The 21929-nt window shown below is 43.3% G+C and overlaps 1 protein-coding gene across 3 annotated transcripts in view; it reads left to right on the forward strand.

Annotated features, from left to right (window-relative positions):
- The window catches only part of kcnip3a (Kv channel interacting protein 3a, calsenilin), a 50286-nt gene extending 28892 nt beyond the window's left edge, over positions 1-21394 (forward strand). For 2 of the 3 annotated variants that reach the window (XM_017043275.2, XM_017043274.2), the window contains 6 exons: positions 18688-18812; positions 18919-18988; positions 19091-19269; positions 19449-19553; positions 19878-19940; positions 20478-21394. In XM_017043275.2, coding sequence (XP_016898764.1) covers positions 18688-18812; positions 18919-18988; positions 19091-19269; positions 19449-19553; positions 19878-19940; positions 20478-20525 — 590 coding nt within the window. In that variant the 3' untranslated portion in view covers positions 20526-21394. Of the gene's footprint in view, positions 1-15682; positions 16671-18150; positions 18154-18687; positions 18813-18918; positions 18989-19090; positions 19270-19448; positions 19554-19877; positions 19941-20477 lie in introns of those variants that run through there. The other variant, XM_017043276.2, reaches the window with a different exon arrangement.
- The last annotated feature ends 535 nt before the right edge of the window (positions 21395-21929 follow it).

A 21929-nucleotide genomic window follows, 5' to 3' on the forward strand; every position in this document is an offset into this window, starting at 1 on the left:
GGCAGTTCTGGGTAGTGTTGAGATATTCCCAGATGATTGGGAGACTACAGCTGCAGTGATTAGGGAGACAGGTAGGAAGGTGCTAGGTATGTCCTCTGGGCAGAGAAAGGAGGACAAAGAGACCTGGTGGTGGAATGATGAAATCCAGGAGAGTGTGCAGAGAAAGAGATTAGTGAAGAAGAGATGGTACAGTGACAGAACAAAAGAGAACAGCCTAAACTCTAATGTAATAGCATGAGCTGCTGCTAATGTAGTGTAGCACCAATGAAGGTCTAAATTCAGGTTAATCTAAACCAGTGTTTCCCAAACTTTTTTTTCTGAGGACCCATATTTTAAAAAGTCACAAACTTTCACCACCCAAGTCGTAACCTCTTAAAAAACATGATGCGAGACGAACCCATACAAATTTCTTGCAGCCCACCTGAGGGTCACGACCCAGTCTTTAGGAAATTATCTAAACGAGGGACTCTCAACTGGTGGGTCGCGGACTAGCTTTTAAGCCCAGGCAAAAATATGTTGGGACAATGTCACATTCCTCAACAGTAGGTGGCGATAACAATGCCAGTCCACACCCAATATGGGAATATCATTGAATATCATGCAACATCATGCTGTGATTTCTCAAACTGCATCGTCACGTCATTTAATACATTTAAGAAGTTGAAAAAGTCTCCTTTCTTAGGGTCCTGACAGGTCCCGCCAGTTGAGAACCACTGACCTAAAAACATAACTCCAGTGATATTTCCCTAATGTAATGCACTGTAACTGCTGATGCTTTAAAACTAATGCGCCTAAATTTCATTAGCGAAATGGAATAAAGTGCTGCATTTTAACATTTGATAAAAGTCAATGCAGGGCTTTTTTTAAACACCTTGACCTTAAAGAGGTTTAAGTGTCTTTTCCCGTGGATCCTCTTCACAGACTGGAGTTTGCTGACGTGTCAGAATGTGAGGAAACACATTCTGACTACTTACTGACTGTTGTGTCAGCACGCAGCATCAGGCTTACCTTTTAAAAACCTGTTAGTGTCCTAATGGCTTATACACACACACACACACACACACACAGACATCGATATGCAGAACAAACTGCACGCATATTGAATAAAATTAAAGTTTCTTTGTATGGTGAGGTATCAACATCAGGGGTCTCTAATAATTAAATTAAAACAAAAAACAATTATTTTTTTCATTCATTAAGATGCTACACTTTAGTATTTATATTTGACAAAATCTTTTTTTTTATTTTTTTATTTGTTTTATTTTTATTGTTTATTTGTTTTATTTGGGGGTTTTGTTTTTGTTTTTTGTTGTTTTTTTAAATGTTTTTTTAATATATTTTTTTATATTTGACAAAATCATTTTTACGTGTCAGCAACGACACATCTGATGTTGTTGTCGTCACCTGATCCTCTTAACTTCCCGTAGCTTCTTGTGAGCTTATATTTATTTCCTTTTTGGTGTAGAAGGTACAACAAGGATGAAATAAGTGGAGCTCTGCTGTACTACCACCTCACCACAAGGATATTGATCTCTCTTACTCCTGGCCTTCCCTTTTCTCTCTCTCTCTCATCTCCAACATGGTCAATACACTCCAACGACAGGCGCGCACACACGTTTCCTTTTTAAGTTAAATTCTTAAACCAAGACTGAGCTGAGGTTTTCCAGGATACACTTGAATGGTCTGGTCCAGAAATACCTCTTTAAATTGTTATTTAGTCAAATAATACACACAAACACACAAACACACACACACACACACACAACCTTTCATCAACACACACACATACACACACTCATCCTGATTCCTGATGCATTAGCCAGCACAGAGTCGTCAATTATTATCAAACCGCATCACACTCACTCTCCTCTGTGAACTTCACACACTCATAATATTGTTTCGTGCGAACTGTTGCACGCATTCCAGGAAGCATTTTAGAATCGCTGACTTGGAAAAACATTTCCGATGATTTTATGAAGCAAAACACTAACAGAGACGAAAGAGAACCAAGGCACGTGACATCACTGGAAGCTGAGCCAGACGCCCCCTGGAGGAAGGGGCTGTGAACAATCCAAATAAGTAGGAGTAAAAACACTGTTCATGGCTGTGACATGTTGGTATTTATATTCATAACAAAGAACCACATATTTTTCATTATCTTATTATAAATCCCCACAAGCTTTTAATGCACCTGGTGGTGATGATGTAAAAACTGTTGAGGAGGAAACCCACCTCTGGTTGTGAAGGGAGACAAGAGAGGGGTGAGAAGATGGATGTGGTGAGGAGAGTGGTGAGGAGAGAATGGTCCGGTTGTAAGAGGAAGATTCGCGGGGTGGTGGGGGGGTCTGTGGTTGGCCAAAGTTATGGAATGAGAGGAGAGGAGATAGAGGGAGGAGGAGGAGGAGGAGGAGGAGGAGGAGGAGGAGGAGGAGGAGGAGGAGGAGGAGGAGGAGGAGGAGGAGGAGGAGGAGGAGAAGGAAGTGGCAGGCTTTGGGAGTGAAAAAGCAAATCAAATGGACAGATGGAGAAGGAGGAGTGCGGCGAAGTCACTCAGAGAGAACCAAAAAAGAAGAGCAGTGTGACTCTATGGGTTGACCCAGACAGGACGCTTTTGGTCCGGGAGCAGGCGGTGATATTCCAGGGAAGGAATTTGCAACTTGAAACAAGAAAAGATAAATTCTGAAGACCGCAGGGAGTGATCGACTCCGGGGAAAGGAGGAGGTTTCTCTCCCCACAGCTCCTTTTGGTTCGGTGGGATTCCACTGCTGGACATTGATACAGCTGCTGCTGCTTCTGTTCTTCCATATCTGGACCTGGACTGAATGCAGCAGGATGTCAACAAACTGGGCTGAAGTCTGAACCTGAGAGAGGGATTTTGAATTGATAAAAGGTTTTACCGGGCTGATTTCCACCAAGTAAATACTCCGATGATACTCCGGACTGTGGCGACTTGTACGAGTTTTCACTTTGAAGTAAATCCTGACTTTTGTCCATCAGATGGACATGTATTGATCTAAAGATCACTGCATCATTATTATTAAGCTCTTTTTCAATATTTTCCAATCAGATGAAGGCTACATGGACAGAGTGTTTACAGTATTTTTTACAGTAGTTTTTGTTCTATATGAAGCATTAAAGTAGTAGTAAAGGCATGGAAGATGAGAAGACTTGAGTATTTCTATGTTCTGTTTTCCAAAGTTGCGTATTTTGTTCAATCTTTCTGGACCCTGTTCTACCTAATGGGATGATCATGGTTAAAAATGGAAGTCAGGGCCGTAAAAATAAATCTTGGCTTTAGTCTAAAACCAGCATGTGATTCAGGAGCATTAGTTATGACGTGACGAGAGAATAGCTTTGGATTAAGAGAATGAGTCAATCTGAGTTCAAGCAGAAAAGTCCGGAAAAGTGACTCCTCACATCTTGACTAAAAACACTGTAACCACAGACTCATGACACGACCCCCCCCTTTTTTTTTTGCTCATGGGTCCACATGAGGAACGTTTCCCATATATGTCGTCTTCTACATATTTTCCACCTCAGCATCAGTGTTGACATTACAGCGAGCTTCATCCATCTCACTGTCCTGCTGTTCACACTCTGCCTCGGACCTTAACGCAAATCTATGCCGTCGCCTAGAATCCAGACTGACTTCCTTCACATCTTGTATTCATCCCTGTTGACAAATCATTGTTGTTGACTTGCTACTAGCCAGGCCTTCCATTCACCCCTCCCCAAGGCCCAGCTTTGTCATCCAGGCTTGCCCCCCTTCCCCACCCCCCGTTCTGTAGTCATGGGGATCCAGGGCATGGAACTGTTTGCCATCGGTGTGGTCATCATCCTTTTCATGGCAGTTCTCAAGCAGTTTGGTATATTGGAGCCTATGTCCAACTTTGAAGGTAAGGGCATTCCTCGAGGCCCCTGTAGTAGTTAACAGATATCTTCAGTTTACTGTATGCACCTTCAGTCATCCTATACAGACATAGATTTAAACATAGTACAGTCAGAATAATCTGATCAGAGGCAGAGGTTTCAGCGTCACTGTTTACACCCGGTGTTGAAACACATCTCTTGTCAATGTCAATGTAGAGTTGTGCTACTGTGTCGTGCAAGTTCACAGAATATCAGTAGGTAAGACGATCTGTGGCTCTTCACAGACAGAGGAGTCGAGCTGTTTGTAAATGCAATTAGCCATGAAATCTTAAAACGTCCTCAACATACAATCAGTACAATGCAACATGAACGTGCATTGTTTGAGTGAAACGCCAGCCATCATGAAAAGTCAGTATAAAATCAAATGAGTCAGACACTATTGGGTACTGTTAGAAAGTGTTATTTTTACAAGAAAACGAGGTCGAGAAACTTCCTTGAAACAGTATTTGTGTAGGGACGTTCTGATACAGTATACAGTATACAGTATATAACAACAGTCCTTCTAACAACATACACCTTTATTGAATTAAGTTCTTTTTTTTACACTCATGGGCTGCACAACCAAAACAAACTCAAAATGAAATCATCAATATGTTGTTTTGCTGTTAGCAAGCAAGTTAAGAATGTAGACTAGTAAAATTAGGTTGACCTTGCTTTCAGTAATAAAAAAAACACCTACTTCCAAACTCCTATCAGCTAAAATGATACTTGCCTGTCAACCTATGGCTCCAACTTGACATGTCAGTCAAGTTGGAGTCATAGGTTCAGACCCCTTAGTAACTGGAATTTACATAAAAACATAGTATTAATAGGTCGACCAGTGTTATGTCAGTTCTTAGTCTTAGTTCAGGCTGTGTGACCTGATGGACTGGGGTCTGACCTGATGGACTGGGGCCTGACCTGATGGACTGGGGTCTGACATGATGGACTGGGGTCTGACCTGATAGACTGGGGCCTGACCCGATAGACTACGGTGTAACCTGATGGACTAGGGTCTGACCTGATGGACTGCGGTGTGACCTGATGGACTGGGGTCTGACCTGATAGACTGGGGTATAACCTGATAGACCGGGGTCTGACCTGATAGACTGGGGCCTGACCTGATGGACTGGGGTCTGACATGATGGACTGGGGTCTGACCTGATAGACTACGGTGTAACCTGATGGACTAGTGTCTGACCTGATAGACTGGGGTATAACCTGATAGACCGGGGTCTGACCTGATAGACTGGGGCCTGACCTGATAGACTACGGTGTAACCTGATGGACTAGGGTCTGACCTGATGGACTGGGGCCTGACCTGATGGACTGGGGTCTGACCTGACGGACTGGGGTCTGACCTGATGGACTGAGGTCTGACCTGATGGACCGGAGTCTGAACTGATGAACTGGGGTCTGACCTGACGAACTGGGGTCTGACCTGCTGGACTAGTGTCTGACCTGATGGACTCGGGTGTGACCTGATGGACTAGGGTCTGACCTGATGGACTGGGGTGTGACCTGATGGACTGGGGTCTGACCCGATGGACTGAGGTCTGACCTGGTGGACTGGGGTCTGACCTTATGGACAGGTGTCTCACCTGATGGACTGGTGTCTGACCTGATGGACTGGGGTGTGACCTGATGGACTGGGATCTGACCTGATGGACTGAGGTCTGACCTGATGGACTGGTGTCTGACCTGATGGACTGGGGTGTGACCTGATGGACTGGGGTCTGACCTGACGGACTGGGGTCTGACCTGATGGACAGATGTCTGGCCTGATGGACTAGTGTCTGACCTGATAGACTGGGGTCTGACCTGATGGACAGATGTCTGGCCTGATGGACTAGTGTCTGACCTGATAGACTGGGGTATAACCTGATAGACCGGGGTCTGACCTGATAGACTGGGGCCTGACCTGATGGACTGGGGTCTGACCTGAAGGACAGGTGCCTGACCTGACGGACAGGTGTCTGACCTGATGGACTCGGGTGTGACCTGATGGACTAGGGTCTGACCTGATGGACTGCGGTGTGACCTGATGGACTGGGATCTGACCTGATGGGCTAGTGTCTGACCTGAAGGGCTAGTGTCTGACCTGATGTACTGGGGTCTGAACTGATGGACTGAGGTCTGACCTGATGGACCGGAGTCTGAACTGATGAACTGGGGTCTGACCTGACGAACTGGGGTCTGACCTGCTGGACTAGTGTCTGACCTGATGGACTGCGGTGTGACCTGATGGACTGGGGTCTGACATGATGGACTGGGGTCTGACCTGATAGACTGGGGTATAACCTGATAGACCGGGGTCTGACCTGATAGACTGGGGTATAACCTGATAGACCGGGGTCTGACCTGATAGACTGGGGCCTGACCCGATAGACTACGGTGTAACCTGATGGACTAGTGTCTGACCTGATAGACTGGGGTATAACCTGATAGACCGGGGTCTGACCTGATAGACTGGGGTATAACCTGATAGACCGGGGTCTGACCTGATAGACTGGGGTCTGACCTGATGGACTCGGGTGTGACCTGATGGACTGGGGTCTGACATGATGGACTGGGGTCTGACCTGATAGACTACGGTGTAACCTGATGGACTAGGGTCTGACCTGATGGACTGCGGTGTGACCTGATGGACTGGGGTCTGACATGATGGACTGGGGTCTGACCTGATAGACTGGGGCCTGACCCGATAGACTACGGTGTAACCTGATGGACTAGTGTCTGACCTGATAGACTGGGGTCTGACCTGATGGACAGATGTCTGGCCTGATGGACTAGTGTCTGACCTGATGGGCTAGTGTCTGACCTGAAGGGCTAGTGTCTGACCTGATGTACTGGGGTCTGAACTGATGGACTGAGGTCTGACCTGATGGACCGGAGTCTGAACTGATGAACTGGGGTCTGACCTGACGAACTGGGGTCTGACCTGCTGGACTAGTGTCTGACCTGATGGGCTAGTGTCTGACCTGAAGGGCTAGTGTCTGACCTGATGTACTGGGGTCTGAACTGATGGACTGAGGTCTGACCTGGTGGACTGGGGTCTGACCTGATGGACAGGTGCCTGACCTGACGGACAGGTGTCTGACCTCATGGACTAGTGTCTGACCTAATGCACTGGGAACTGACCTGATAGACTGGGGTCTGACCTGATGGACAGGTGCCTGACCTGACGGACAGGTGTCTGACCTCATGGACTAGTGTCTGACCTAATGCACTGGGAACTGACCTGATAGACTGGGGTCTGACCTGATGGACAGATGTCTGGCCTGATGGACTAGTGTCTGACCTGATGAAATATAGTGTCTGACCTGATGGACTGGTGTCTGACCTGATAGACTGGGGTCTGACCCCAGTCTATCAGGTCAGTTCCCAGTGCATTAGGTCAGACACTAGTCCATCAGGTCACACCCGAGTCCATCAGGTCAGACACCTGTCCGTCAGGTCAGGCACCTGTCCTTCAGGTCAGACCCCAGTCCATCAGGTCAGGCCCCAGTCTATCAGGTCAGTTCCCAGTGCATTAGGTCAGACACTAGTCCATGAGGTCAGACACCTGTCCGTCAGGTCAGGCACCTGTCCATCAGGTCACACCCGAGTCCATCAGGTCAGACACTATTTCATCAGGTCAGACACTAGTCCATCAGGTTACACCGTAGTCTATCAGGTCAGACCCCAGTCCATCAGGTCAGGCCCCAGTCTATCAGGTCAGTTCCCAGTGCATTAGGTCAGACACTAGTCCATCAGGTCACACCCGGGTCCATCAGGTCAGACACTAGTCCATCAGGTTACACCGTAGTCTATCAGGTCAGGCCCCAGTCTATCAGGTCAGTTCCCAGTGCATTAGGTCAGACACTAGTCCATCAGGCCTGATGGACTAGTGTCTGACCTGAAGGGCTAGTGTCTGACCTGATGGACTCGGGTGTGACCTGATGGACAGGTGCCTGACCTGATGGACAGGTGTCTCACCTGATGGACTGGTGTCTGAACTGATGAACTGGGGTCTGACCTGATGGACAGGTGTCTCACCTGATGGACTGGTGTCTGACCTGATGGACTAGTATCTGACCTGATGGACTTGGGACTGACCTGATGGACTGGGGTCTGAACTGATGAACTGGGGTCTGCCCTGACGGACTGGGGTCTGACCTGCTGGACTAGTGTCTGACCTGATGAAATAGTGTCTGACCTGATGGACTCGGGTGTGACCTGATGGACAGGTGCCTGACCTGATGGACAGGTGTCTCACCTGATGGACTGGTGTCTGAACTGATGAACTGGGGTCTGCCCTGACGGACTGGGGTCTGACCTGCTGGACTAGTGTCTGACCTGATGAAATAGTGTCTGACCTGATGGACTGCGGTGTGACCTGATGTACTGGGGTCTGACCTGATGGACTGCGGTGTGACCTGATGTACTGGGGTCTGACCTGATGTACTGGGGTCTGACCTGATGGACAGATGTCTGGCCTGATGGAATAGTGTCTGACCTGATGGACTCGGGTGTGACCTGATGGACAGGTGCCTGACCTGATGGACAGGTGTCTCACCTGATGGACTGGTGTCTGAACTGATGAACTGGGGTCTGACCTGATGGACTAGGGTCTGACCTGATAGACTGGGGTCTGACCTGGTGGACTGGGGTCTGACCTGATGGACTGCGGTGTGACCTGATGGACTAGTGTCTGACCTGAAGGGCTAGTGTCTGACCTGATGGACTGCGGTGTGACCTGATGGACTGGGGTCTGACCTGAAGGACAGGTGCCTGACCTGACGGACAGGTGTCTGACCTGATGGACTCGGGTGTGACCTGATGGACAGGTGCCTGACCTGATGGACAGGTGTCTCACCTGATGGACTGGTGTCTGAACTGATGAACTGGGGTCTGACCTGATGGACTGCGGTGTGACCTGATGGGCTAGTGTCTGACCTGATAGACTGGGGTCTGACCTGGTGGACTGGGGTCTGACCTGATGGACAGATGTCTGGCCTGATGGAATAGTGTCTGACCTGATGGACTAGTATCTGACCTGCTGGACTTGGGACTGACCTGATGGACTGGGGTCTGAACTGATGAACTGGGGTCTGACCTGATGGACTGCGGTGTGACCTGATGTACTGGGGTCTGCCCTGATGTACTGGGGTCTGACCTGATGGACTGCGGTGTGACCTGATGTACTGGGGTCTGCCCTGATGTACTGGGGTCTGACCTGATGGACTAGGGTCTGACCTGATAGACTGGGGTCTGACCTGGTGGACTGGGGTCTGACCTGATGGACTGGGATCCAACCGCTCCCATCATCATCCCAAAGAAAAAAAAACTCCAGCCTTCAGTGATCTAAAAACAGAAACAATATGTTTTATTTAAAAAGCTAATCAGTAACGACAGCGTCTCCTAGTGAGCTGTTTGTTTTACTGTTTTTTTTATTTGAAAGACTTTATGTATTATGGCCTGTCAGCAAATCTATGTATGGCATCCAGAGTGGAAAAAGGTTAATGGGATGTTTTATTGTGCCTACTAAGGAAAATACCATAAAACATTGATGGGCCAACAGACTGTGTACATTTGGGAGTGTGGAGCAGACATCAGACACTGCTCTGTGAATGATACAGTTCCCTTTGATTGGAGTTTTGGGCTGCGTTCCAGTCAGTAAGAGAGGCCTGTCGTCAGTTTGCCAAGACAGTTACGGCAGCAAGGCTCCAGTCGGCATATTAGTGCGTCTAATATAGCTCAGCGTCATTAGTCATAAATTAAAAAAAAAAAACGCCAGTAATGCCCTTCCATAATTTATTACCCCTCTCAATCTTTTCAATCTGCACTTTGTGCAATATTTCCCACCCTTGCTCTTCTTCCTCCTCCTCCTCCTCCTGCTGTGGCAGGGTCTCCACCCTGGTTTAGCATTACCACTCATCATTTATGCATGTTGTATTGAACAGGCTTTCTCTGAGACCGCCTAAATATGGAGTCTGGAGTACTCCTCCAGGACCTTGAAGGACACTGGCCATTCCTCAGAACTTCGCCTCATATGTCTTCATCTTGCTTCTGCCACTTTATTACGTCTCTTGGTTCCCAGTGGGGGTAATTTACTGCAGCAGAGTTGTTAACGCACCTGCAGCTCTTCATTATACTTTTCATCTGATGACGTCTCACAACTCATTTTGAATTTTTTGTCGCGTTTGTCTCCATTTAAATCTGGCAAATTCATGATTTATGTTGGGTAAGAATTAGGGATGTCTGATATTAAGTTTTTTGCCTGCCTATAGGCCTGGTAATATTTATTTATTTATCTGTACAAACCACTGTATTGAGTTGCTGGCACCAACATTCTGCATACAATTTACTAATTATTAAAATCGATTAATTAAATGAGCTGCAATGCTGCCATCTAGTGACTTTCACTTTAACATACAGCCGTTTATCCCCAAAACTCTTTCTAGGTCACACATCATTTGGCAAAACCCAGGCAATGCGTTATTGGTTTTTCATTATTGGAGGAAAAAACGATAACAATTCTTACAGATATAACATAATTATGCTATTATGCCGATAATATTTGATCAGACATCGCTGCTATAAATAGAAATAGCTTCTAGTGGTGATGTCAACAAGTTAAAGTTTTTAATCAGGAGACATTGTGGAGGCTCTGGTTTATACTTCGGTTATTCATTTAAACCTATTTTGATGCCACCCATTCCAAACTAATTAGGTATGTCCTCCTACTGTCAATAAATATACGTTTATATTATAAAGAATGTTAAAAGTTAGTAAGTAAAGGAACTCCAGAAGAAGTGTTTTTTTTTTCAAGAATGAACCTGTGCAGAAATCTTAGCTATGCGTAAAATGTAACACTGCGTCTGAAGCAGCTACGACATAAAAATGTCGGGAAATATGTTTTCTACTGCACTGAATCAAATTGGTTTACTTTACGTGTGTTTTTTTCTCCTGAAGTTTTAAAAATTTAAAATATTAAATTCAAAATTCAAAATTTTGTCCGAGTATCAGTGACTCTAATTTTTAAAACAACTAGATCCTACTAAGACTACAGCAATGTTTCCCAAACACTTCTGGTCATATTTTAGAAGTCACAAACCTTCACGACCCAAGTCAATAGACATTATTGGTAAACTCTTGGGAAACATGATGTGAGATGACCCAAAAGAAATCTCTTGCAACCCACCTGAAGGCCACGACCCAGTCTTTGGGAAACAATGGACTAGAGCACTGGTTCTCAAACTGTGTTATGTGTATCACCAGTGGTACTTGAACGCTCTCTGGTGGTACGCGGGGAACATATTTTCACATTTACATTTTCGATTGAATAAATCTGAAACATACCATGCACAATTAATTTAACATTTAAACATAAACATCTTTCTAAACATTTCTAAACATCTCTCCTGTGGTGGAAGCTAACAGTGAAGGTCTATGCTGCTATATTCTAATGTTGGTCATCATGGTGGTACTCAGAGAGATCAAGGTTTTATCAGGTGGTACAGAGTAGAAACAGTGGAAGAGAACCACTGGCATAGAGGATCGGATTACTTTAAGTTTACTTTGACATACTTTGACCGTTCCGTATTTGTGTATCAACATGTCAAATATACTCTTTGAAAGTATTTTTGGTCGTAAATCTTTTGCGTGTTGGCAGTTATTTTAGTATTTTATTTTAGTGCAACTGGTAAAAGTCATACAGTGACAGGACATACAATAAAGGTACACAGCAGATGTCGTCTAAGTCGGCGTCACATTTCCTCTGCTGTTGTGATTCTGTTGAGTCTGTTTGTGACCGTTAATTCAGCAGCAGTTGTTCTGCCTTAAATCTGGGCTCAGCGAAAAATTTGTGTTTGTGGAACATTCGCAACTGATGACGTAGATTGAATGGGTGAGTAATCATTTTCAGTGTGGTGTAATACCTGATGACTCTGCACTCGCTAATGTAATGGAGAATGAGATGAAAATGGAGTGTATGTGTGTGTGTGTGTGTGTGCGTGTGTCAGTGCGGTCTATGTGTAGCTATACTTGTGGGGAAAGTTATTGGTTTTTATTTAAGAAAAGGCTTTTAGTGGAGATATGACAAGAGGCTATTAAGCTGTACATTTGTAATGATTGACATTTGTTCGTTTGTGGGCTGAATTAGAGTTAGGATTTAGTTAGAGATTAGGGATATTTTTGTTGGGGTTAGGTTTGGGGTAAAGGCTTTGGAAATTCACTATGTTCATGTGAATTGCTGACAAACTATCATTGTGTGTGTGCAGAAAAGGGCTGTTTCTGCTGACCTCTTGTGGTTTATATGACACTCTACACGATTCAAGATTCAAGATTCAAGATTCAAGAACTTTATTGTCGTTGTGCAAGCATAACGAGATTTTTTCCGGGCTCTCGGCAACAATCAACATGGATAAAGTAATAAAGTAAGAAGTAGTTTAACAAAACTGAGCAGTGCAAAACAGAGGTACTATATCGGGCAGGAGGTAGAAGTTTTAACAGTAATCACGATAAGGTGCATTCAGTGCTGAGCAGCAGAGGTGTTAGTAGTCAGTGTTCATTGTTTGGGTGTGAGGTGGGGGGTGGGTCTTCTGTGGATGTGCTTTGGGGGGAGGGCTGCGGGGGGGTTATTGCTTTCATAGCTCTGGGAAAGAAACTGTCTCTGAGCCGTGAGGTGGTGGATTTGATGGTCCTGTACCGTTTCCCTGATGGGAGCGGTACAAACAGTGAATTCCCTGGGTGGGTGGGGTCAGACGCTATGCGTCTAGCCTTCCTCTGGACCCGAGTGCTGTAAATAGAGTCCAGGTCTGGTAGACAACAGCCCACGATGCCCTGTGCCGTCCTCACCAGCCGGGATAGGTCCTTCCTGTCCTGTGCAGTACAGCTGCCATACCATACTGTCATGCTGAGAGACAGTATGCTCTCAATGGTGGTCCTGTAAAAGTTCACCAGGAGCTGGGAGGAGAGTCCAGAGCGCTTCAGCTTCCTGAGGAAGAAAAGCCTTTGATGGGCTTTCTTCACCAGGTGTGAGGTGTTTACAGCCCAGGAGAGATCAGAGGAGATGTGGATGCCCAGGAACTTGATGTTGTTAACACGCTCCACGGCCTCCCCCTGTAGGCAGAGAGGAGCATGTTGAGTCCTCCTGGACCTCCTATAATCCACAATGACCTCTTTCGTCTTGTTGATGTTCAGGACGAGATGGTTCCTTGAGCACCACTGTGACAGCCTCTGGACTTCCTCTCTGTAGTGGGTCTCATCGTTGTTGGATATGAGGCCCACCACGGTGGTGTCATCTGCAAATTTTAGGACCAAGTTTGTGGGGTGGGTGGCGGAGCAGTCATGGGTGAAGAGGGTGAAGAGTGTGGGGCTGAGCACGCAGCCCTGCGGCGTTCCAGTGCTCAGGATCAGCGGTGCAGATGTGAGCTCGCCTATCCTCACCATCTGGGGCCTGCTGGTGAGGAAGTCGCTGATCCAGGAGCAGAGGGATTCTGACAGGCCTAGGTTGTGGAGCTTCAGGGCCAGCATGTCCGGGAAGACGGTGTTAAAAGCTGAGCTGAAATCCACGAACAGCATCCTGACGTAGGTGTTGGGATGCTGCAGGTGAGTCAGGGCCGCGTGAAGTGCTAATGACACAGCATCCTCCGTGGAGCGATTCTCCCTGTAGGCGAACTGCAGGCTGTCCAGACCGACAGGGATGACGTCCTTGATGTGCCTCAGGAGGATCCTCTCAAAGCACTTCATAATAACCGGGGTCAGTGCAATTGGTCGGTAGTCATCGAGGCTGGTGATGGTTGTTTTCTTGGGCACAGGCACAATAATTGAGGACTTCAGGCAGACAGGAACCATGGAGAGCTGCAGTGACATGTTGAAGATGTCCAGAAAGACACCTGCCAGTTGGTCTGCACATGTTTTCAGGGTCCGACCTGACACCCCATCAGGTCCCGCAGCCTTGTGAGGCTTGATCCTCCTCAGAGTGGAGCTCACCTGGTGCAGCTGCAGTCTGAGAGGCTGCTGCTGCTCCTCTGGCTGAGGCAGATGTGCTGCCTCTCTGCTGCTTTGAGAGTCGAAGCGTGCAAAGAAACTGTTTAAAGTGTCAGGCAAAGTGGGATCATGGCTGACCTGCTGTTCACCACGGCTGTAGTCTGTGATCGTCCTGATGCCTCTCCACATGCTGCGGGCGTTGTTATCATTGAAGTGCTCTTCAATGTGCTGCTTGTACCTGTGTTTAGCCGCCTGGATGCCCTTCCTCAGTTCTCTGCGAGCCCTGCTGTAAGCCGGTCTGTCACCTGCTCTGTAGGCTGCGTCGCGGGCCCTCAGCAGAGACCTCACTGTGCCGTCCATCCATGGCTTCTTGTTGGGAAAAGCTGTGATGGTCTTACACTTCAGCCTGACTTGCTTTTAAATGCCACCTGTTATTTATTATAACAAATAATTACAAACAGCTTTGGAAATTTCCATTATTTAATCAGTTAATCAGTAATTTCTTTCTTCAGTTGTTCTTAGTTCTGTTGATGTTGAAAGTGTTAAAGTTAAATGAAAACCTACATCCATTCTTCAGCCCAAAGATTCTGTGCATTAAAATACATTTTCGGGATCATATTTAGATATTCCTGACATTCCCTTTTTAGCAGGAGCGCATTATACAATAATACCAATCACCACTACAATGATATTTTTTTGCTGCATTATTTATATCATCAGTGTAAACAATCCTATGAAAACCCATCAGTGTGTGTGTGTGTGTGTGTGTGTGTGTGTATTTGCCCACATACATTTAAAGCTGATGTTAAATGAAACTGTTGGCCTTGGCTTGTTGTTTCAGTCTGCTCCCGTCTGGTCTGATGTCTATTTTGGGTTGAGTCCAGCTCAGTCTATTTTGGGACGTCATCGATGCCTGAAGATTCCTCGTCCTAAATGAGACGTTTTCTGAAGCTCCGTGAATATCTGGTTTATTTACTCTACATTTGGAGTAAACTGTCCTCAGTTCACCCTATCACTCGCGTCCTCTAGTGTTACACCACCAACTGTCTCCTTATGTCCTCCTCCATCAGGTCCATACATCTTCTTCAGGGCACCCCTCTTTTCTCCTGCCTTACCAAAAATATCACAGATTAATGACTTGTAACCTTGGGCTTTACACCTGGTCATTTTTGAAAAATACCATATTGTTTCAATTTAAGATATCTCATCATCATCTCAACGCCAACGATGTGCTCGACGACTCTCGCTCGTGCTGAAACATTATGATACACAGAACCCTTTTTGCCAGACCTGAACCCATCTGTCATTCTGACTGCACTACTATGTTACTGTTTTCAAAGATTGCACAGCAAAAATGTACTCTTCTGCCACTCCTCGCTTTCTTGTCAAGGCCACAGTTCCTCTCTTATATTTATAACCTTTCACATGTAGAGCATTCAGACTTTGAGTTGGCAAGCCAGTAAATTTAAATTATATTATATTATATATGTTATATATAAATATTACATATATTTTTAAAATAAAAATATATAAAATATAAATTAAAACATAATATATATATATATATATATATTTACATAGATATATTAATTTATATATACCATATATATTTTTAATATATACATATATTTATATATTAAAATATATTTATATATTTTATGAGTATATATATACTTATATTTAAGCCAGATTGGAATTTTAAAAAAATCTAATCCTAAGGCACAGTCTACCAGTCTACCCTTAAAAAAATCTGCCTTGGACTCAGTGTAAGTAGTTGAACAAGTGTCACAGGACCTGTGGGAGAGTATTTTTTCCCTGATCCGTGATTTTTACAAGGGAAGGATGGTGAAGCGTAGCTGCTCTGAGTTCATGATAAATCTGTGGTATGGCCTCACGAGAGACAGTGAAACAATTAGAAAGTGGATCACGGAGCCAACTGGGAGAAGAGGATTCAGGACACCTGTTGACCTCTGTGCCTATATGGTTCCATGCAGGCTACATGCTACGTTCATGTCACATTTAGCTAAGGCCATTGACATATAAGTTATATAACCATTTTGATTTGCCTTAGTGCAGGTTATTCACTTTAACCACTTTGGAGAAAAGTAATGATAAATTAATGTTACATTCAAGTTATTTCTCAAAACAGATAGGTGTGGAAAAAAGGAATGGGAATTTCATGGGATAATGCACAATTGACGTTTAATTTAATGTTTTTTTTTAATTAGGAAAAAGACTAAAAAAGGGGTTTGGTGCTCAGCTCTTTATCTTAGATTGCTTCCTTTCCTTTGCATTTTCTTTGTCTTTCTCTTTCTCTCTCTCTCTCTCTCTCGTTCGCTCTACCTCAGTCTATCCCTGGGGTGCTTCTCTTCTGCCAATAGGATTCACTTGACGTTAAAAAACTTCCATCAGACCCTGATTGTCTTTGTCAGGTTCTTACATCTGTCACAGTTTAAGGAAAGACAGAGAGCAGTGAAGTTGATTTCTAACGTATATAGCATGTAAACTTTGAGCAACACAGGCTGCAGGAAAGGTGTCAATGTCTCAAAGACATGATGAAAGAAGAGCGTAAGACAGATTAGACAGATGTGTCAAAAGTCCAGTCATCCAAGAGGAAGGCAGGGACAGAACTGAAGGGACAGTGGAAGAAACGATAGAAGAAGAAGAAGGAAAGATGAGCGTGAGGTGGGAGACGGAGGGACTTCAGACGGTGGGCATCGTCTGCCTGGTGATAATGTTCCTCAAACTGATGCACCTGCTGGGCCTCATCGACATCACTGAGACTGGTGAGGAATGATGGGGAAGGACGATGAAGAAGAGGAGGATTTAGAGGGGGAGTTTGTTTGTCTTTCATTCTGTAAACCGGCAGATTTCAGTGGATGTGGTTTTCATCACGTCAGGATGGAGAGTATAAAGATTTAACCTAAATTCACGATTATTAATTTGTTTTTGTGCATTAATTTTAGAGTTGTCATGTGAGTCATCAATTAAAACTGATTGTTCTAACATAGTTTTTCCCAAACTTTTTTCTGGGGACCCATATTTTAAAAGTCACAAACCTTCACGACCCAAGTCAATAGACATTATTGGTAAACTCCTGGGAAACATGATGTGAGACACACACAAAAAAAAACTGTTGTGACCCACCTGAGGGCCACGACCCAGTCTTTGGGAAACAATGTTCTATCACATGGACAGAATGCTATGTCCTCTACATGCAGCCATTCCACTGTTACTCTGATACACAGTTGATACATATATTGCTTTTTCCACTTACCTGGGGAAGGAGGTGTTACGATACCGTCTTGTAGTGTGTATTTTATTTGATGCTTCCACTTCAGGTCACACCTTGTATCAGACCAGCCTCACTGAACACTGGGCAGTAAGTGAGTCTATGTCTGACAAGCTGACTGATACAATGGCCAAATGGATGAAGCAACATTTGGAGTTTAAGTGAAAATGTTTTCTTGACATTTTTCCATAATAATAATTATATCATTTTTAATTAGTGACAATAAAACAACATAGATTTACCTGCTATTATTTAACTTTCAGTCATGATCAATCATGATCAATCCACAGCTACTACTATTATTATTATTATTGTTGTTGTTGTTATTATTATGTTATTATAATAATTATTATTATTAGAGATAATCTTTTTTTTTACCAAAAACATTTGTTCTATTGTTTTGATTTTTTGTTTTGGGGGGTTGCAGATTGCATTAAATATATTTTATATGTGTGTGGGTGGGTGCATTAAAATTTTAAATATTGTATCATAAGTATAAAGTAAAATACTGAAACACAAATATTTTTTTTCTAAATGGGAGAATACCTGTGATGATGAAGGTCAAGTGTCTCCCCCTGCTGGCTTCTTCTCCCTTTGTGTATAAAACTGAGACTTGAATCAACTGGATTGTTAACAGTCAGGGTTCTCGGCAGGAGAGACTCCTGTTCTGTCCTCTTCTGTTTTGGCTGCAGGTTGTTGTTTTTTTCTTTTTTTTTTTTGTTTTTTGTTTTTTGTTTTTTTGTTTTTTACTGCTCTGCTGTTTGTTGATGAAAATAACTGGAGTCTTTTCCTTTAGATCACCCTTAGATGATCCTGAATCTGATCCGACTTGACTTGTTGTCTTTGTTTTTGTTTGTTTGTTTGTTTGTTTTCTTCCTCTTTTACTCTCTCACTGTTCTTCATTTACTCTCCTTCACTCCATTATGGTGTCAACGCTCGTTCTCCACCTCCTCCTCTGTTCCCTCTGTGTAAAGATGGTGAGTATGGGGAACGGGAGAAACCCAAACTGAATATTTTAAGGGAAAAAGCCCCTTTCCCTTTTTCCCTTTTAATTTCATTTTTTAACCTTTTTTAAATGTGTTTTTTATTTTAGTCATGCAGTGCTTTACCTTTTCTGCTACAATTGTGTATTTCAAATTTCAAATTTGTTTTCTGTGTGTTTTTTCAAATTTTTTTTATAAATAAAAGAAGAGAAAACACATCCCCTTCCTCCTGACTCTCTCTTCTGCCTGCCTTTTGCTCTGGTTGATTTATACTAAATCTCTGAAACATGCACGTTTTCCCATCCTTTTCCTAAAAAAAAAAAAAAATCCCGACTGGTGTAATTCCCAGCCTAAATCTCCTGAATGTTGACCTGCATCCATGCGCTGTGTCCCATCCTCCTTTATTCCCTACATATCATTCCCTCTCTGCATCACAACCTACAATCTACATCTTTCTCTCTCTCTTTCTTTTTCTCTTTGTTCCCTGTCTTGTCTCCCTCTGCCTCTTCCTCTGTCTTTCTCCCACAGACAGCAGCGACAGTGATTTGGAGCTGTCCACAGTGCGTCACCAGCCGGAGGGGCTGGATCAGCTGCAGGCTCAGACCAAATTCACCAGAAAAGAGCTTCAGTCTCTTTATCGGGGCTTCAAGAATGTACGTAGCGTAGGCTCTGAATGAGTTTTTAAAAATTCTTTATTTGGCCTTTAATGACAATTATGGCATTTATTTGTAGACCTTAATATTTTAATGTCTTGAGCAGGAGTGTCCCAGTGGGCTGGTGGACGAGGAGACATTCAAGACCATCTACTCTCAGTTCTTTCCCCAAGGAGGTTTGGTGTTTAAAAAGTCTTCCTACAGATTCTTGTTACAGATATAACAACTGAGGTGCTTTCAGTAAAATCCATGATGTTGACTCTTTTTGTTTTTCACAGACGCCACCACCTACGCCCACTTCCTCTTCAACGCATTTGACATCGACAGGAATGGATCAATCCGCTTTGAGGACTTTGTGATCGGCCTGTCGGTGCTGCTCAGAGGCTCAGTCACAGAAAAGCTTAACTGGGCTTTCAACCTTTATGATATTAACAAAGACGGCTACATCACCAAAGAGGTGTGGGTGGTAAAGACGTCTGCAGGTGGAGGGGGTTAAAATGTCATGAGCAGGATGTATTTCAGCTCTGCAATAAAAGAGACTGGAAGTTTCTAGACTTTTCTTGAAAATTACGTTTCATTGAGTTTTTATATAATATGTTTAAATCAAGGCTTTGGTTTTTGTCTTCTTACCTGTAGGAGATGCTGGCCATCATGAAGTCAATCTATGACATGATGGGAAGATACACTTACCCGTGTGTGCGAGAAGATGCCCCTGTTGAACACGTGGACAAGTTCTTCCAGGTAAACACGTGTGACTGTTAACAGACACATATGTGTATTTTAACAGCAGAGTAGAAAAATCTGTTAATTGAGCATGTGATGTACGGCATGTTATATCCAAATTTGTCACCATCTTTTGATTGATGTCAGTCCTTTATGAGCTAACATATTTTTTCTCTGCTAACAATTAGCTTTTTTGTTTTAGTTTTAGCTACCAATATAGACTATGGAAAATCCATGTCCGCTTGGTAAAAAGCACTCCCGCTTAATTCAGTGACTCTTGTGTTCACTTTCTATTTAAAGCATTACAAAAAACAATTTAAAAAAGTTTTTTCCTCTCCCCAGAAAATGGATAAAAATCGAGATGGTGTTGTGACAATTGAAGAGTTCATTGAGACCTGTCAAAAGGTAATGGTTAGAGATGCATTTGTTTCAATCAGTTATTTGGCTTTGGCAAGAGTGTTTATTTGTAGAACACCATTAATACACAAAGCACTGCATAATGTCAGAGACAGGAAAATATGGTAAATCAAATCATTAAAATTTGATTTTAAAATTTAAGTTAAACTGGTGAAAATAAACTCTACTATGTGGGAAAGCAGGAAGAATTTTTGACAGTGACATCCTTTTTTTATTACCACACACTAAAACCTTTAATCGAATCAAACCATGGGAGCTTCCCTAGCAGACTAGGCCTGGAGCTTCAGTGATAGTTGTAAAAATATTTCTAATTTTCCTTAATCTGTACAGGGAAAAGAAAGCTTGTATAGTTATGTGAGAAATACTGAACCTGTGTCTTGTCCATAGTCATGGTCATAGTACCATTAGAACTACCATTAAAATGTGCTTTCTCTAGTCTGTTCCAGCTTTTATGATAATACATTATGGTCACATGTATGAAAAGAAAGACTAAGGTATTTTTGTCTTCTGTTGCTTTGAATGCAGGACGAGAACATCATGAACTCCATGCAGCTGTTTGAGAACGTTATATAGGAAGGATCTGAAAACACATGAGATCTGTTTCATTTTCATCACCATTTCACTTCTCTTATACCTCCCAAACAATTTAAACCCACGACATCCGGGCCTTTTATGTTTAACTAGAATTGTTGCCTACGTTTGTGGCATAATCTTTAGCAGTATGTTGTGCTTTCCTCTTGGATTAAAAGAACGGTCGCAGACAACAGTAGAGCTTCCTAGGTGAAGAAGGCCATGCCTCTCTATTTTGTGTCTGTGTGTACCTGGTATTATCAAGCAGCAGTGAAGTCACTTCCCATAGTCCACTGACCTGAGCAAACAAGGACACCTAGCTTTACACTATGAACCACTGTGTTTCTGCCTCTGACTCGTGGCAGAGTGGAGAAAGAGAATGAATTCTAGCATGTTTGTTTTCAAAGATGTGATGTGGAATTAGCTTGCACTTAAGTTTTGAGACCATTTATTAAATGTGCCTAAAATACAGGCACTGTAAATATATGCACCGGATACACAAACAGTGTGAATGTATATATGTATAGTGACAGTTGCATTGGTATTCTCTGTGCTGAACTGGCTAATAGATTAGAGAGAGGTAAATATTTATTTAAGACATTTCTGTTTATTTGTTTCCAACTGTTCTTCACAAGTGTTTCCTTCATTTTGTACTTTGTAAGATGTAATGAAGTTGCAATGGTAAGTGTATACAGCGCTGCAAAGATGCAAATGGACTGTAAATGGTATGTCGTTGTACGCTAAATTAAAGTTTTGTCTTGGTTCCACAGTATCTATGAGCATGCTGACTCTGTGTAGTGCCAGAGTGACATGTACTGTAGAGTGGATAATCTATGATGTCAGTTAAATAAAGATTATTTCAAGAGCCTTGATTTGTTGGTTTTATTTAGATCTATCTATCTACCTACCTTTTTTATTTAAATGTATTTAATTATTACCTTTTATCTCTCCATCTATCATGCTAACTGTCCTAGCGCACTGGCTAACTACTTAGCACACTAGCTTACTATCTGTCCATCTAGGCTAGCAAACAACTTTAAATTAATAAATAACTTACATTAATTTTCAACTACTGTAATCCCAGTATTGTTATATTTTTCAACATTAAAACTTAACCCTATTTTATTACTCAAACCTAAACACGTGATGTTTTACGATACAATGCAGTAAAAATGTATCAAAAATGAACTGTCTCTTCTGTGAACATTATAGTAATACATTTACTAAAGGCTGCAACCATCTACCATTTCTAGAAATTTCTTTTCTGTCCGTTCACCTGTATATTACAAGCACATGTTCGCAGATACTAGAGTTTTGTTAGAGTTACAACGTTTGCCCTTAAACTAACGTTTTCGTATAACTGCAATGCAGCTAAACAACCCTTAGATGGTAGTGTTGTTTTAATTT

Source organism: Cynoglossus semilaevis, chromosome Z (assembly GCF_000523025.1).
Source record: "Cynoglossus semilaevis isolate Cse_v1.0 chromosome Z, Cse_v1.0, whole genome shotgun sequence".
NCBI classification, from domain to species: domain Eukaryota; kingdom Metazoa; phylum Chordata; class Actinopteri; order Pleuronectiformes; family Cynoglossidae; genus Cynoglossus; species Cynoglossus semilaevis.